Below are 15,092 nucleotides of genomic sequence, written 5' to 3' on the forward strand. Positions count from 1 at the left end.
GAATACGGTAAGTGTCATCTACAAAATAACAGATTTAAGGCCAGGTTTTGGAAAAAGGGGATATTGTTTTATTTAAGGACTATTTCAGAAGTTTTGTTTTGTTCAAAACAAATTTTGTCATGGTCCAAACTTAAAACATTGAATCAGGAAAGCAAAATAAGTGGAATGCTATGAATAAAAATGTTTATGGGTTAAAAAAAAAAAGATAAATGCTAGACAGTGAACTATTCATTCAATGTCTAGATGTCCAACATAAATCAGCCCATGCTTATGACAGAATTGACAACATCCTTGGGCACGTGTTTTTTTTTTTTTTTTTTTTTTTTTTTAAGCTTACAGGAACTTAGATCTTGAGCTTGCAGGAAACCTTGAAGCACACATTGGTTCCATTTAAAAATAGTATGAAGGCACATCCTCAAACAGCAAACACGTTTATGTTTGCTCATAGAGGAATTTTAATCCGCTGTGCACTTCTAACTAATATAGCTTGGTCCCAGTTAGTTGCAAACCAAAGCGGTTACATGCAACACCGAAGTGCAACAAGTAATAGGAGTCAGTTGTGTCACAGATCCAGCAGAATATACATTCCACCTAATAGAAGTACAAAAATTGACCGAGAAAATGAACAGGTTTGCTTTGGTTTCTTTAAAGAACAACAGTGGGATAACCTGTTCTGACACAAAAATCAGCCCATCCAGTGGGTCAATACGTGCACCATGAGGTGAAAGACCCGACCATTTGTCAGATCCAAACAAAGGACATGAAAGCTAAATGTTCACTCATATAATGAAAAACATTTTTTTTTTCTGAGATGAAAACAAATGCGAGGCAGCTCTCCAAGTGTCCAGTCATCTAAAAATATATACTTAATCTATTTTGGGATGCCCTGCTGAATGTGAATGGAAGAACAAGTGATGCATTTCACTAATGCTAAATGCATTCATGAAAACAGGCAATTGGAGAGTGGGAAGAAGCTCCAACACTCGAGTATCAAAATCCTGAAAAGTAATTTTGAATTTTTAAAATGTGACCGAGTATGGATTAAACACATTAGAACATTGTAAATTAAAAAAAAATGGGGGGTAAAATCTTCTTTTGCACTGTACCTTTCAATTCTCCATGAAATGATACAGTACATTCAGAGACAAGAAGAAAAGGAAATCCTCATGCTGGCACCAAGATCCTGAGATGTAAATAATTTTGTTTAGGTCTATTAAAAATATACAGTCTTTTGATCTAGCGCTCCTGCATTGTGACCTTAAGAAATAAATACCCTCTAAATCTACTTTGACAAGTACCTAATCTCAGGTACTGGTGCAAAAAAAGAGTTAGTTCGATGTGACAGAGATGCTCACTGGGAGTACATCCAGCACACCAGCAGACCAAAAGCCAATGCGGCACCAGCACCGACATTACGCAGAATGGGTCTCCAGTACTGCCACTTCTCTTTTTTTCTCTCCGAGTCGGTCAGTCTCTGTTTTATCTGCTGAACCTTCTGTGAGGTGCTGGCAATCCTGTCTTCACGGTGTCGCTTCTTCAAACTGCAAGAGGAAGGGAAGCAATGGATCAAAACTAAACGGTTATGTCATGACTCTAGCAAAACAAATTAGAGGCCTAAAGTGGGAATTCTTTTGAGTAAGAAAGTTACCACAAAAAAACATAAAACTGCAGGGGGGACTGCAGCTAAACGCAAGTCAGTGAGATTTCTTTGACAGGTAAAACAGTCAAAAAGCCAAATTTTCTTACCGTCCAGTGCTCTCTGCCTCGCTATAGTCTTGGTGCTGAGGCTTGTCTACCAGCATGTGGTCTTTAGAGGTCAGCTGGGACCCTAGGCAAGGTCTACTGTTGTTTAAGTGAGGTCTAGGTGGAGGTGGAGGCGGAGGCAGATCTGTCTCCAAATCATCTCTGGATGTCACTTCAGGCTTGACCTGATGCCAGGGAAAGTACAATGAACAGAATAATTAAGCTTATAAGGAGAACTACATTGTATAACGTGGTAAGCTGTTTATTAATTTGTGAGAGTAGCAAAGGTTGTGGCTTGTCTGATGGAAAAGCTCTACTATGGGCCGGGGGGGCACCTGTTGGCAGAAAGCAACAGAGGGCGCAACTTCTTTGGCTCCAACTAAATATGCTGCAGAAGGATTCAAATAGGAAGTACATACTCTTTGAACAATTATTGTCTAAAATATAAAGTTTTCAGACACTTAATATGCACTTTAATTTCCCTTAGTCAGGCGAAAGGCCTTTTCACACCGCACTTAGCAGAGCGCCGTTCACCAACCCATTCACTGCAATGGTGCGACATTTGAAGTTTAAGTTGAATTGAGAAACGTTCTATTGGGATGGCAGCGCGCTGTGATGGCAGATGGCAGATACAAGACAGGTGGTGGTGGAGTGATTTCAGGGCAACAACAGCAAGATATTGATGAAGTTATACAATGAACAACATGGGAAAAAAATATAAAAGCACTTTTCCATGCTTTGGGATACAACTGGAAAAGAAGGCACAGCAATGGACTGAGATCTACACCATGTTGAATATTCCAGCAGGTTGGTTGTAAGTGGGAGAAATGTATGGTTTTAGCATTTTAACAATACAAAGGGCTTTCTGTTGTAACTACTTTATGTCCAAATTAGCAAGAAAAGACATGACTTTGGTAGCTGAGCAACCAGTGTCGCCCTGCCCTGCTGCCGTGAACACTTTAAAAGCCAAGTACAGTGTGAAAAAGGGTTAATGTATTTAATATATCACTGGTGTCGGGCTGAAATCCTCATACTCAACTCATTATTATTCAGGAGACCCCAAAAAACTTGTTTCTTATCAACCATTAACATTGTATTGTCAAAGAGAGCAAGCCATGTTCAACACTTAAGATTGGTCAATAATTCGTAAAAATAACACCCACATTAGGACATGAGAGCACACCATCAGCTACCTGTGTTTCACCAGCAATGAACCTTACTGGATATCACTGATTCAAACATAATTTTTGTACTTAATATTGCAATGACATGTATGCCATTCGTAACATGGAAATGTAATCTTGGGTCCTTTGTATTTGTTTTTAGGAAAAGTGTCATAGGTGGCGCGGTTTTCTTTTGTTGGCACTTAATTTCTTCTTTAAATAAATCTCTTTATATTTTCCTCCCTTGGAATGATAAGGTGTTCACCTCTTAATAATCGCTTTACCAATTCACTATATATATATTTTTTTACATTTACTAAGATGTATTAAAATAACAATATTTGCTGTCAACCTCCAGTCGAAGAGCTACCTGTGCTGAACTGTTGGTTCCAAGGAGTTTGGCTCCCTCGATGACGGCCATATACGAGAAGCGCAGTTGGTCAGGAGTCTGGATCAGGCCCATGCGGTATTCCCTCATGTCCAGAAGGACCCTTTGTATGCCCACTGAGGATGGATTATTCCTTCGATCCATCTGTGAAACAGATTTTCCCTTTTTGATAAAAAGAAATAGGCAAATTCATGCTTTTCAAAACTTGCCTTCTTAATCACTTTAAGTAAAACCTGAATCTTGGACTAAAGTGACTAAGGCTATAGGGGGAAAACTCTCCAATCTGATAGTGCAGGTGCCTTTTACAACTATCTTGCCATTTATTGGTAGAGTTCTATCAGAGCAGATAAGTCCAATAGTTGGACCGGCATCTGAGTCTTTCAAATGTTGTCTATTTGGTATTTTAAACTATCTGAGGCAGTGGTGTTCAAACTTGGTCCTTGAGGGCCGGAGTCCTGCAGGTTTTGGATGTTTCCCTGCACCAACGCACCTGTTCCAATAAACAGGATCATTATCAGACTTATGCAGACTTTGCTGATGAGCTTCAGGTATGTTAGAGAAGAGAAACATCCAAAACCTGCAGGACTCTGGCCCACGAGGACCGAGTTTGGACACCACCGATATAAGGTCTCGTCAACAAGTTTCCTTGCGGTCTTTGTTCAAGTTTAGGTTGGATGAATCATGTTTGCCTGGTATGCTGTAAAATAAAAAGTCCATCGGCATCATCTGCAAATTACAAAGTTTGGGTCATAATAAGTCTCACAATACAAATTTAGATAATCTCGTATATTGCTAAATCAAAAGCAATTAATCACAGCTTTAAAGTTATTATGCAACAACAAAAGATTCTGTGGGTGCTACTTTGTCTCAACTTTCACTAAATACCTGATCTAAATATTGATGGTCAAACTCTTTAACTGACGGTTCAAAAAAAAAAAAACTTTAATTTCTTGGGCTGTAGCGAACACAATGTAAACGCTATGGGAAAAGAAAATTTAAAATATAAGATTCTATATCTAACGAAATAACAAGCTCTTACATAAAACAAAAATAACACGAAAGATCCAAGATATAAACACGGCATGCAATTTTACACTTCTTAGACAACTACAAATCTAAAGATCCTTTAACAAAAGTTGACCATTCAATAAACACGTACCGTATTCAGTACAAACAGTAATATCTATGAGAAATCATGAAATACACAGTACATCAAAGGCCTTGCTAGCACACACAATAAACTACAAAATGCACATAAATCACTTAATTTCTAATAGCCCCTTTTCAATCAGGTGCTAAATTAATCCTTGGATCTACTGCTTTTCTCCTTGATGCGCTTTTTTAAAATTTATTTTATTATTCACTGTGCTTTAATCTCCTTCTACATATGAGAAATTGGAAAATCCATAGATTTCAATGGGAAAACCGGCCTTTCAATGCCACAGTACTAACTGTGCATTACCTCTGAAGATAAGTGGGATACGTGGAAATTAATAAAAAGCCGTACTGAAAGTCATTTACACTCCACCAAATTGCAGGTGATTTACAAAACAGTGACAGATGTAAAGAAAAATTAAATGAAAAGAAAGGATTTCTAAACATAATGACCTGCAACGTTTGCGATTCAATAATTACTAAACACAAGAAGCTCATGTAAAAGAAAAAACAAAACACTGTGAACACGGATTTTGTAGTGAAGCGGGTGATTAAGCAGCCTGTGGGAGCAGGATAAGCTTCTGAACAGGACGTTCACCCGGTGATGGCTTGCCAGTGCCCTGTGCATCTGTTCACATCTTCTGGTCTACGAAACGAATCAACTTTTTTTCCAAGTCCATCTTTAGCCGTCATTGTCTCAACAACTTTAGCCAATCTCCAAACATTCTGAGGTAGATCTACCTTTTCAATTTCAATTGCTCCAATTTATGGTGACGTTCCGAAGGTACTTGTATTTCCAGCAATGTAATTGCAAGATGGCCTTCATCCTAATGTTGTCGTTTAGGGATGCCAACTGGGTGTTTGATGGTGTCTACCATGAACAAGTTTTCTTCCCATCTTGATACATTCCATATTTACAATGACATCAGTGTGATGCAGCTTATTGCAATATGGTATCTGATTTCCATTGGTTAGTAGCTTATGCTTGACTTTGCAGGCCAAATTGCTATGACACGTTGAGCACTTTCCCATTCACTCACTGCAGACAGCATTCGATTTGATGATTCTAGGTCGTAAAGGGCGAGCCACTGCCTTGGTACTTGTGACTGTGACAACTTGGCTAGCGGGTTGACAAGACTCTTGGTTTCTGTAATTTAGTTTTTTGGTGTTTGGGCCGTTATGATTTCTATATGTCCTTTACCATAGAGCTGTCTTGTCCTTACATGCCAGCTGAATGGCACGTGCCACAGTAGATTGCACCTTTAATTTTGTCACCAACATGTAAATCTTTAGCAACAAAACTGGAACGTACTGGATTAGAGAAAGTGTGTTCCTTCTCATTTTTCCTTTATGCCTTCTTGTGTGTTCAAGAATCCAAGATTTTCTTGGTGCCTTCTTATCTCTTTTTGGCCTTTAAAGTCCAACTTCAGAGCCTTTATTATATCTATAAGCTTTTCTTGATATAGGCTGGGTCCTGTTTTTTCGAGAAATGGAGAAGAGTAGCCAACCCAATTCTTTTAAGAATGGCATAGGGCTTGTTTCTAGACACTATTTGTAAGGGTTGGAGTGCTTTGTGAGTTGTAAGGAGTCCAACACTGCAGTTGAAAAGAGATGGCGTGTTCTATTGCTTTGAAGTAAGGTCATTGCTGTACTATTTTATGAGTTGGTATATGTTTGCGGTTCCTTGGAATGCAGTCTTTTGCGTATGCAGGAGGAAAGTCAATGTGAGTACAAGAATAATAGCCTCTCACCTGTTGTTCAGATATTTTACCACCTCCCATGATAATGTTCTCTCCAAGCATAGTTCTAATTTTCAATTTTACAGGATAGGCATTTGCTTGCAAGTTTTTGCTTACTTAACTGTCAACAAAAGGTACTACCATGTAAACGTACTACTATATAAAGAGAAAGGTTGGGTGCCTTCCCTCGCATAGCTCACAGGTGTGGCGTTGACATCATTCTTTGGCAAAATTACCGGGATTCATACTGTACATCTGTTTGCAGTTCTTCCAGGAACCTTACCATTAAGTCATGGGCACATGTGAAGCTGATGCTTGTCATCCTTGCAACACATGCAGAGGTTTGTTCATTTTGTGTCAGTATGAGTGGTGAACACATTTTGTCATCAAATAAAAGCAGACCATGTAAAGGATTGATTGGACTGCATACTATATCGGATTCGACAGAAACAAAGTTGGCAAAATTTGAAGGAGGGAAAGTTTTCATGCCATGAGGGCTAGTGGATACTGTGACATTGTGATTCCAATGGCCTTGAGATGGTTCTACTCGTTGTAGGCATAGGTGGGCATTTTACAAAATGTTGCTGGTCCATCATTTCCTTAGCACCCTTCCGACATAGTCGGTCCGTCTTTTTTTTTTTTTTTTTAAGTCAAACCAAACTGGAATCGTCAGTCCGTCATTTTATTTTAACCATGCTTCCATCATCACTCCGTCACCAATAGTTTAGGACCGAGAGACAGAGACGGGTGTTCCATCAGTAGGCTACTGTTTGTCACCCGTCCGTCCGGGCGTCAATCAGTGACGGACTGATGATTTCACTGACGGACGGAAAAAAACACTTCCATCAGTGCTTTGTCCGTATGTCCGTCAGTGACGGAATGCCCTCCTCTGATTATAGTATTCATCATTTCTATAAAAGACGCCATCAAGCGTCTTTCAAGCTGGACCTCCAAAACTTCTTCAGGTAATATAGTTTATCAGGTGCCTCGGATAGCTGAAAGCTTTCATGTTGTCTCTCGTCTTCCAGAAACATTTCATACCTGGCTTCCTTTCCTGCTAATCCTGCCCTCTTAGCTTGTTACAATGGAACTTGCAGTGTTGACTGAATCTTCTATTAGAGAATTCACTAACAGATGAAACTGTAGACCCATAGATGGAGTGGGCAGGATTTCTCTTAAGCAGGTCCCCAAGTTGTTGCTTCACTACTTTGCTGTCAAAGTTATCAATGCCAGCCATTCTCTCATATGCAATTTTCAGAATGTCTTTGTCACTACCTCACAGGTATCCACACGTCTTGTTTCGCTGGATGGAGTAAGGAAGACTCTAATTTCATCATAGGTAAGAGTCACATTATCCTTTCCTTGCTCTAGTACATCGATGAGAGCTGCAAGTTGACTTTCAGGAGTATCCAATTTTAACTACTCTTGCCTTTCATGCCTGGGGCTTCCACTGTTGAAAGAGGTGGATGAGCATTTTTTGCATTTGTGAACCTCATCCCTTTGAAAAGAAAGCATCGGCTAAGTTCCTTTTTTTCACTGGCCTAATAGTTATCTGTTATTCGGTGTGTGTCCTTAATCTATGCAGGTATGTTTTTAAATGCTTACATTTGGTTAGTGAATACCCGAAACCTTACATTAGACCCTCTGCAGAAGGATGGGGATCAATTAGCAACAGAACAGATGTATTCAAATTCCATCTCAGTCAATTTCACTTACATTTTAAATTTAGGCTGTCAGGACAAACAAAACTTAAACCTCACACACACCTGGAATCCTCACAGGCATGCAGCAACATATACACCTTTTTCATTCCTTTACTTTCATTGCATACCTACACTGCATGTAGTGTATTTTTGTATGTGTTTATGTGCATCTGTGAACGCATTATGAGGTCAAATTGATTTTACAAATACAAACCTCACAAAGTTTTCATAGCTGACCACCACCTGCACCTGGTTATTAGTATTAGATCATACTGACTTTGGGGGGTATATTCGGGACTCTTTTTCAACTTATATCAACTCTTTGCCACATGTACTATCCACACTGGCCACATCTCAAGACATTCTCTGTTCTCACCAAGACCAGGCAGGTGTCCACCAAGGCAAAGGTCCCAGAACGCCCAATCCCAGCACTGCAGTGCACAACGGAGGGCCCATGCTCCGTGCCTAGTGAACCAGACTCCCGAACCTTGAAAAGGAAGTTGAGGAAGGAGGCAGGAGATTCCGGAACACCAAAATCCGGCCATGCGGTGTAGTGAAAGTGATAAATCGTTCTCCACTCCCCTGTCTATAACAGACAATGTGTAACATTAACAGTAATCTTCAGCTGTGTGAACAGAGTTCTGCATGAACAGGCTGATTTGTCATTGTAGAAAAATTACAAGGAACATGAGAATGATCACTACAGCATTTCCATGTTGCTGCTGTATTTGACAACACAACTCAAGGGAAAAAAATTAGAAGCTGACAATTTCATCATACAAAAAGCGCTCTTATCCAAAAATAAACACGCCACATAAGTCTTCCTTAAGCAGGACTAGAGCTTACCTTTATGTTTTGTAATTTTAGCTCTCGGATTGTGAAATATGAATGGTCCTCCTCTGAAAGTAGCCTGACAACAAAACCTGTGTCAGTGAAAGACATTTGTAGTTCCTCCGTAGTTGGCCAATACTGTGCACACTTTTCCTGGAAAAATTAAAAAGGAATTAACTAAGATTGGTAGAAAAAAAGAAAAAAAAGTAAGGGCCTGGTTAACTAAATGTTTGCATATGCAAAAATAGACACAAACTTAATTACACATTCCAACCAATGTGGATGAGGTGAGGTGATGATGCAGGAAGCCTTTTAACTGGCAAGCTAGTTGGTAGCTGCGGTCTTTCGTTGGAGTGTAGAAAAGCCCTGTGACGACTCGGTGGGATATATTCCTGCTTAAGCGTATATAATTTTGCTTGCTCAATTTCAAATACGTAAGAATGTTGTAGGCATTGTAGCAGGGCGTGGTTTCAGCACATTCAGCAAACACACCCACAGCGCTGATGATCTGATTTTTCATGATTTTGAAAATTCATTTTGTATACTTGCCAATTCTTTAAATTAGCCAAATTTGGTAAGGTTGTAACTTGTTAAAAACATAAGACATTTATTTACACTTTCCAGGGACTTTATTAAAGATGCATTGCAGAGGTTGTCACCTTTTTACTTGCGACTGCCACCTCTGGCCTAAAGCATAATTGCAACCTCAGGCAAGCTCGTACATGGCGCCACCGGCTCAGTCTCGTACATGCCTCCTTAGCGAATTGGAATAGTAGCGTTTGTGAACATCTTTACGTTGATTTTCAGGTTAGTGATTTATTATCCTAGTGAGTTTATTTAGCATAGCTTGTCTTGGTATAAAAATTATTTAGATCGTAGTTTTCACTGCTGCTGTCAATCACAGCCAAATCACACCCAACCCTCTACCCCCTCGCAAACCCAACGGTCCTCCAAGCAACGGAGTGTTGCCTTTGAGCGCCGTTTTCAAATAATATTTAGGGTTGGAGCATGGGTCTAGTAGGCTGTTGAGTGGCTCTTTAAATATCACGTCTTGAAAGCCGGGTGCAAGCAGCAAATGAGGTGGCACAGGCAACTTTTTCACACGTGTCAACATTTTTAAACGGCAACAAAAATAATCAAGGCACATCGTCTATCCAGCAATGCCGTTTTAGAGATTCATATTGGCTGATTAGGATCTAATCACACAATGGTAGGGCTGGGAAATTAACTGAAATCTAATTATGATTTTGATCCTTCTCACGAACGATCATAACGTAATAAATTGAAGAAAAACAATTAATTGGATGAATGGTGCTATGTATGTATGCGCCAGGCTGCAGTCGTCCACATGTACAATTCCGCACAATTCTTATTTTCAGGGCCATTATAGTCGGCAGTACCATAAATGAAACCTCAAGCTGATACAGTATTGAGTTGATCCTTTGGGGAAAAGTGTTTAGTTGCAAAGGTGAGGCCTTTCTATAACTCTTGATAGCCTAAGCACCATTTCCAAAAAGCAGTAAAGTCCTCTTCTACACAAAGGACTATTTTTATTTTAGACAATGAAGACTGCTGGTAAGATGAGTTGAAATGTACTCACTGATCCCTTTTCAATGATTCTGTTCAACATTATAACAGCTTTGGAACACTGCTCCCAAATCATCAGCCAGAAGTGACCACAAGTGTTCCTTAAAGGCCCCTGTAAATACCAGTGAAAATAAGTTACACTGTAGTCACAAGGACATTTTTTTTAATCCATTGTATTTTTCTCCAAATAAGCCTACTTAATTACTTGAACATGCTGGTGTCAAAAATATTAGCGTGAATTAAGCATTAGAAACACACAACTTGCTAGTAGCACACCTCACCTGAGAAAGAATGTAAGCTCTACAGGCTTCTTCCACTGTGACTAAACTTGCATTGATGTAGTCATTTTCAGAACTTTCAAGTTTTACCCGACTGTGATCATCTGAAGTCAGGAGACACAGAACAAGTTACAAAGACATTATTAAGAACAATTAATATGAATACGGTATTTGAAGTAATGTGAATGATATCATGTTACAAGAATTCAGGAGACACAGAACAAGTTACAAAGACATTATTAAGAACAATTAATATGAATACGGTATTTGAAGTAATGTGAATGATATCATGTTCCAAGAATTCTCGTAAGAATGAATATCAACAAACTTGTATATACAATGGAAACACTGTGGAACTGAGCTCAACAGCTTCACATTAAACAAACACACTGACAAAGACTGCAAAGAAATTATTGACAACAATCCATATGAATACAGTAATTGAAGAAGGGTGAATGGTATTATGATGTTGAGGGAATTCTCGTAACAATAAATATCAAGGGCTTTGTATACACAATGGAGAAACTGTGGAACCGAGCTGAAGAGCTTCACATTTAAACGCACAAGGCCACTTAAAACCAAGTAACTTCAGCTTTAACTGATTCCTGCTAACATGTCAGTGTAGCCCAGTAACAAAACCTCACTCACTTTTCCAACATTCATTGTTTTAGGTTTATACAGTAAATTACTGTATATGCAAGAACTTTTTGTCATTTCTGTTCAATATGATACTGCACTAAATGTTGCTGCGCTCTTCTGGGTTTACTCGTTATTTCAATACAACATTATTACCTTTAGAATTTGTTACACATCATGATTCATGCCCATGTCAACATACGAGTGTGTCATGAGACTCACATGGACTAACATCTCTGTAGCGATTCAAATTCCGATTCACAGGAAGTTTTGCCACATTGTAGGGATATTCGTTGGCTTGGTTACGGATTTCCTGTAGGAGAAGAGAACAACACATTTCTTTAAAATGATTATTTGTTCCGCACAATCTCATCCACACATGTAGATAATCTGTAAAATCAGTATTGTCCAATTTGTCCACCAAGATGACATATCTGTTTTTGCTAAATGAGCTGCAAGGTTGAACTCTGCTAGTAATGCAATGCAATGCATGCTGCATTATTGTTTCAGTTGTTAATGGATCATACTTTCCTGCTTGACTGGTCTTAATAAATGCTGTTTGTTATATCTTTTTACTACTACTCTGTATTCACATGCGTCAGCAAAAACATTCTGTGACCATTGTTAAAGCGCTATAAAAAAATAATTATTTTCCGAGAACAAGCCAGTGAGTATTAATAGTAATGTCACTTCTCACGCTATGCAAATTTAAATTTACGATTCAGTGATACAATAAAGTTTAAAACACTTCAGTTGAAAATTACAGTACGTGAACACATACAAGTGACATCCAACTTCTTTCCCTCCCCCAACAATTTCAAACAGTTCCCATGTGTCTTAACATGTATGCTGTGCTTCGTCTTAACACCCCAAAGATCAAATATTACAGTACACTTAGCACCCTCTTTACAAGTCCACTGAACTCTGCCTGTTTCGAGAGATGGTCCTGTCACATTGCAAATGACCCACCGTACAAACAGACTGGACTGGCCATCTTTTGGGGCCGATGCAGTGCTATTTCATTATTATTATTTTTATTATCCATTATACCTGAAGAAACTGGCCAACAACTTAGAAGGAGCAGCCCATTAATAAATTTACAATACAGAAGGCAAACTGAATCACCAGTGGCAGAGCTAGCCAGGGTTGGTCAAAATGCTAGGGCCAATTTCCAGTGCCAGGCTAAACCTGCTCACTACTGCATGCCTTAGAGTAAGTACTGCATATCTTTATTTATCATAATGACCGTTGGAAGAGCTCAGGTGTTGTGACAAGTCACTTGCGGAAGTTATGTTACATGGTCCCAAGAAAAATTAACCACACATTAAAACGGCATGAGGCGCATGTAGCAATCACACAAAATACCAGAGTCCTAAATACTGTACAAGCAACTGAAGTCTATTATAAATAATAGACTTTTTACACCAAGTTGATCGACTGGATCGGGACCGGGCGGTATTATGCTTTTTTTCTTTTCGTTTTTATGGAAAATAGGTGATCGGCTGGAATGTCCGAATTTGCCCACTCGATCAATCATATAATTGATCGGCTCCACGAATTAAGTTGTTTTGTGTCCCTATCCCGCTTGAATGGCGGCGGTCGACTGTAGAGTAAATATAAAAGTTGTTTAAATAGATATATTACTCCATCTTCTGGTCGAATTGGTGATGGGTTATCGGGGGGTTTTCTTTTCAAAACTTTAGAGGTTAAAAAAATCCTGGTTGTGTAAAGCCGAATAAATAATGTAAATAATTCGATGTTTACTTAATTGTACTGACTAGCTCCAGTTAATTTATACAGTAGCTAGTATACAACTTTGTAAACTGTTGAAGCAGCACAATGGAACAGTGAAACACGATTCAAAGTGAAACATAAACTATAAATCACTGCTAAAACCTCTGACCACAACTATTTACTATTAATATTGGTAGTAGTAAGAACCGCTACAAAATATCTCATTGTACACATTGGACTCTCCCACGCTGCTTGTACATGTAACAACATGTAACAACAGCTTCGCTTGCTGTTTTCGACGATAACAGTAACGGTTCGTTTTCATTGTCAATGCTGCTCTTGTTCTTGTTCTTGTTCTTGTTGCGTGAAAGTTGCTTTTGAAAACCTGGTTTTATCTGACATGGTCACAGCCTGAGTTAAACCGGAACCGACGTGTGATAATGCAAAACGCACGGCTCCCTTGGAGATGGCGGTACAACACGTGCCTTCTTTGGAAGTCCTGATGATGACGACTTCTCAGAAATTGACGCTAGCTTGTGCTGCTGCAGCTGCGGTCAAATGGTATTAGCTAACTGAGCTCAACTTGGAACACTGCATTTGCACGTTTTCTTGCTACGGAAGTCGAGGACTACTAGCACAGAAAGCTAGCTCTTCTTCGTCTTTTAAATTGTGGATGGGTTAAATAAGTCCCATTCACAAAAATAGATTAAATAGCCACGTGACTAAAATCAGACGCCTCGCTCGCAACGGTAGCCGAAGTTAAAAACAAAACAAACAAAAAAAAAGCAAAGAATTGTCTTACATTGCTAGCGATGCAATTAGCTTACTAGTAGTTTAATTAGCAAACGAGCGTCATAAAAACACCAGAGGCCCACTATAGCGACAAACTTACGTTGTAAATGTTTTGCCATCCTCCAGAAAAATCAATGTCTTCGAATTCTTGCTCCATTGTAATGTGAATAGCGCCCCGGACACTTTCTGGATGACTAAATAATGTTTGCGCCAGCGTTTCACCAAGTTACACCTCTCTGGCAGTCATCTACACAGTTCAGTTCACACTCAGTCGTTTGTGACCGTGGGGATCCCTGCGGAGAGTCTGTTTGTCTGTCCGCCTGTCTGGCCGTCTGTCCGCCTGTCTGGCCGTCTGTCCGCCTGTCTGGCCGTCTGTCCGCCTGTCTGTCTGCTACTCCACTACAACTGCACGCCGATGACGTTTGCTTGCCAGCTCTCCCCCGCCCACCTTCGAGTCCATGCTTTGTAGATATCGCCCTCTTTACGTTTTAAACTCACGTTTTCTTGATGTTGATTTTGTTTTATATGTCCCTTTTCCTTATTTAAACAATCGAAAATATAATTTCCTCCTCAGAAAACCCAAGATAGAATTTCTAATCAATCAATCCTGTTCTATCCACTGAAACATCTCCTCATGGATGCTGGCCGCCTCTGCTAAAATGGGCTACATTCAGAGTTTCACAGATCATTCAATTTTACCCCTGAAATGGAAATTATTAATACATAGGCTATGTGATGTTGGTCAGTGATCTACACTTTATGTGTTATGAATACAAAAATATAAGTGTAGAGGAAATTAATTAAAGACAGAAGTAATACTGTAAATATACAAACCCAATTCCAAAAAAGTTGGGACATTATACAAATTGTGAATAAAAGATGAATACAATTATGTGGAAGTGCCAAATTTCAATATTTTGTTGAGAATAGAACATAGATGACAGGTCAAAAGTTTAAACTGAGAAAATATGTTGATTGTAAATTTCATGGTGCCAACAAATCTCAAAAAAGTTGGGACAGGTAGCAATAAGAGGCTGGAAAAGTCAATTGCACTTAAAAAAAAAACAGCTGTAAGACCAGTTACCACTAATAACATTGGCAACTTGATTGGAGTATAAAAATAGCTTCTCGGAGTGGCAGTGTCTCTTAGAAGAGAAGATGGGCAGAGAATCACCAATTCCTCCAATGTTGCGCAGAAAGATAGTGGAGGAATATCAGAAAGGTGTTTACCAGCGAAAAATTGCAAAAAAGGTTGAAGTAATCATCATCTACAGTGCATAACATCATCCAAAAATTCAGAGAATATGGAACAATCTGTGTGTGTAAGGGTCAAGGCCGAAAAA

At 39.2% G+C, this 15,092-nt stretch overlaps 1 protein-coding gene across 1 annotated transcript; it reads right to left on the reverse strand.

Annotated features, from left to right (window-relative positions):
• Positions 1-45: 45 nt before the first annotated feature.
• On the reverse strand, positions 46-14,211 carry ptpn2a (protein tyrosine phosphatase non-receptor type 2a). Its single transcript, XM_077576230.1, has 9 exons — positions 13,850-14,211; positions 11,446-11,536; positions 10,591-10,691; positions 10,323-10,421; positions 8,738-8,875; positions 8,268-8,477; positions 3,277-3,438; positions 1,747-1,928; positions 46-1,541 (listed from the first exon to the last, which is right to left on the reverse strand). The coding sequence occupies exons 1-9, from the start codon at positions 13,904-13,906 to the stop codon at positions 1,352-1,354; spliced, it is 1,230 nt and encodes a 409-aa protein (XP_077432356.1). The 5' UTR covers positions 13,907-14,211; the 3' UTR covers positions 46-1,351.
• Between the last annotated feature and the right edge of the window lie 881 nt (positions 14,212-15,092).

The sequence above is a fragment of the Vanacampus margaritifer genome, chromosome 9 (genome assembly GCF_051991255.1).
Source record: "Vanacampus margaritifer isolate UIUO_Vmar chromosome 9, RoL_Vmar_1.0, whole genome shotgun sequence".
Classification (NCBI taxonomy): Eukaryota; Metazoa; Chordata; class Actinopteri; order Syngnathiformes; family Syngnathidae; genus Vanacampus; species Vanacampus margaritifer.

What these genes read in the sequence shown, in the direction of transcription:
- ptpn2a (XM_077576230.1), bottom strand. Translation starts at nt 13,906, where the DNA reads ATGGAGCAAGAATTCGAAGACATTGATTTTTCTGGAGGATGGCAAAAC. An exon ending in CTACAGAGATGTTAGTCCAT is followed by an intron (nt 10,692 to 11,445) that starts GTGAGTCTCATG and finishes TCCTGACTTCAG; the next exon opens with ATGATCACAGTCGGGTAAAA. An exon ending in GAGCTTACATTCTTTCTCAG is followed by an intron (nt 10,422 to 10,590) that starts GTGAGGTGTGCT and finishes TGGTATTTACAG; the next exon opens with GGGCCTTTAAGGAACACTTG.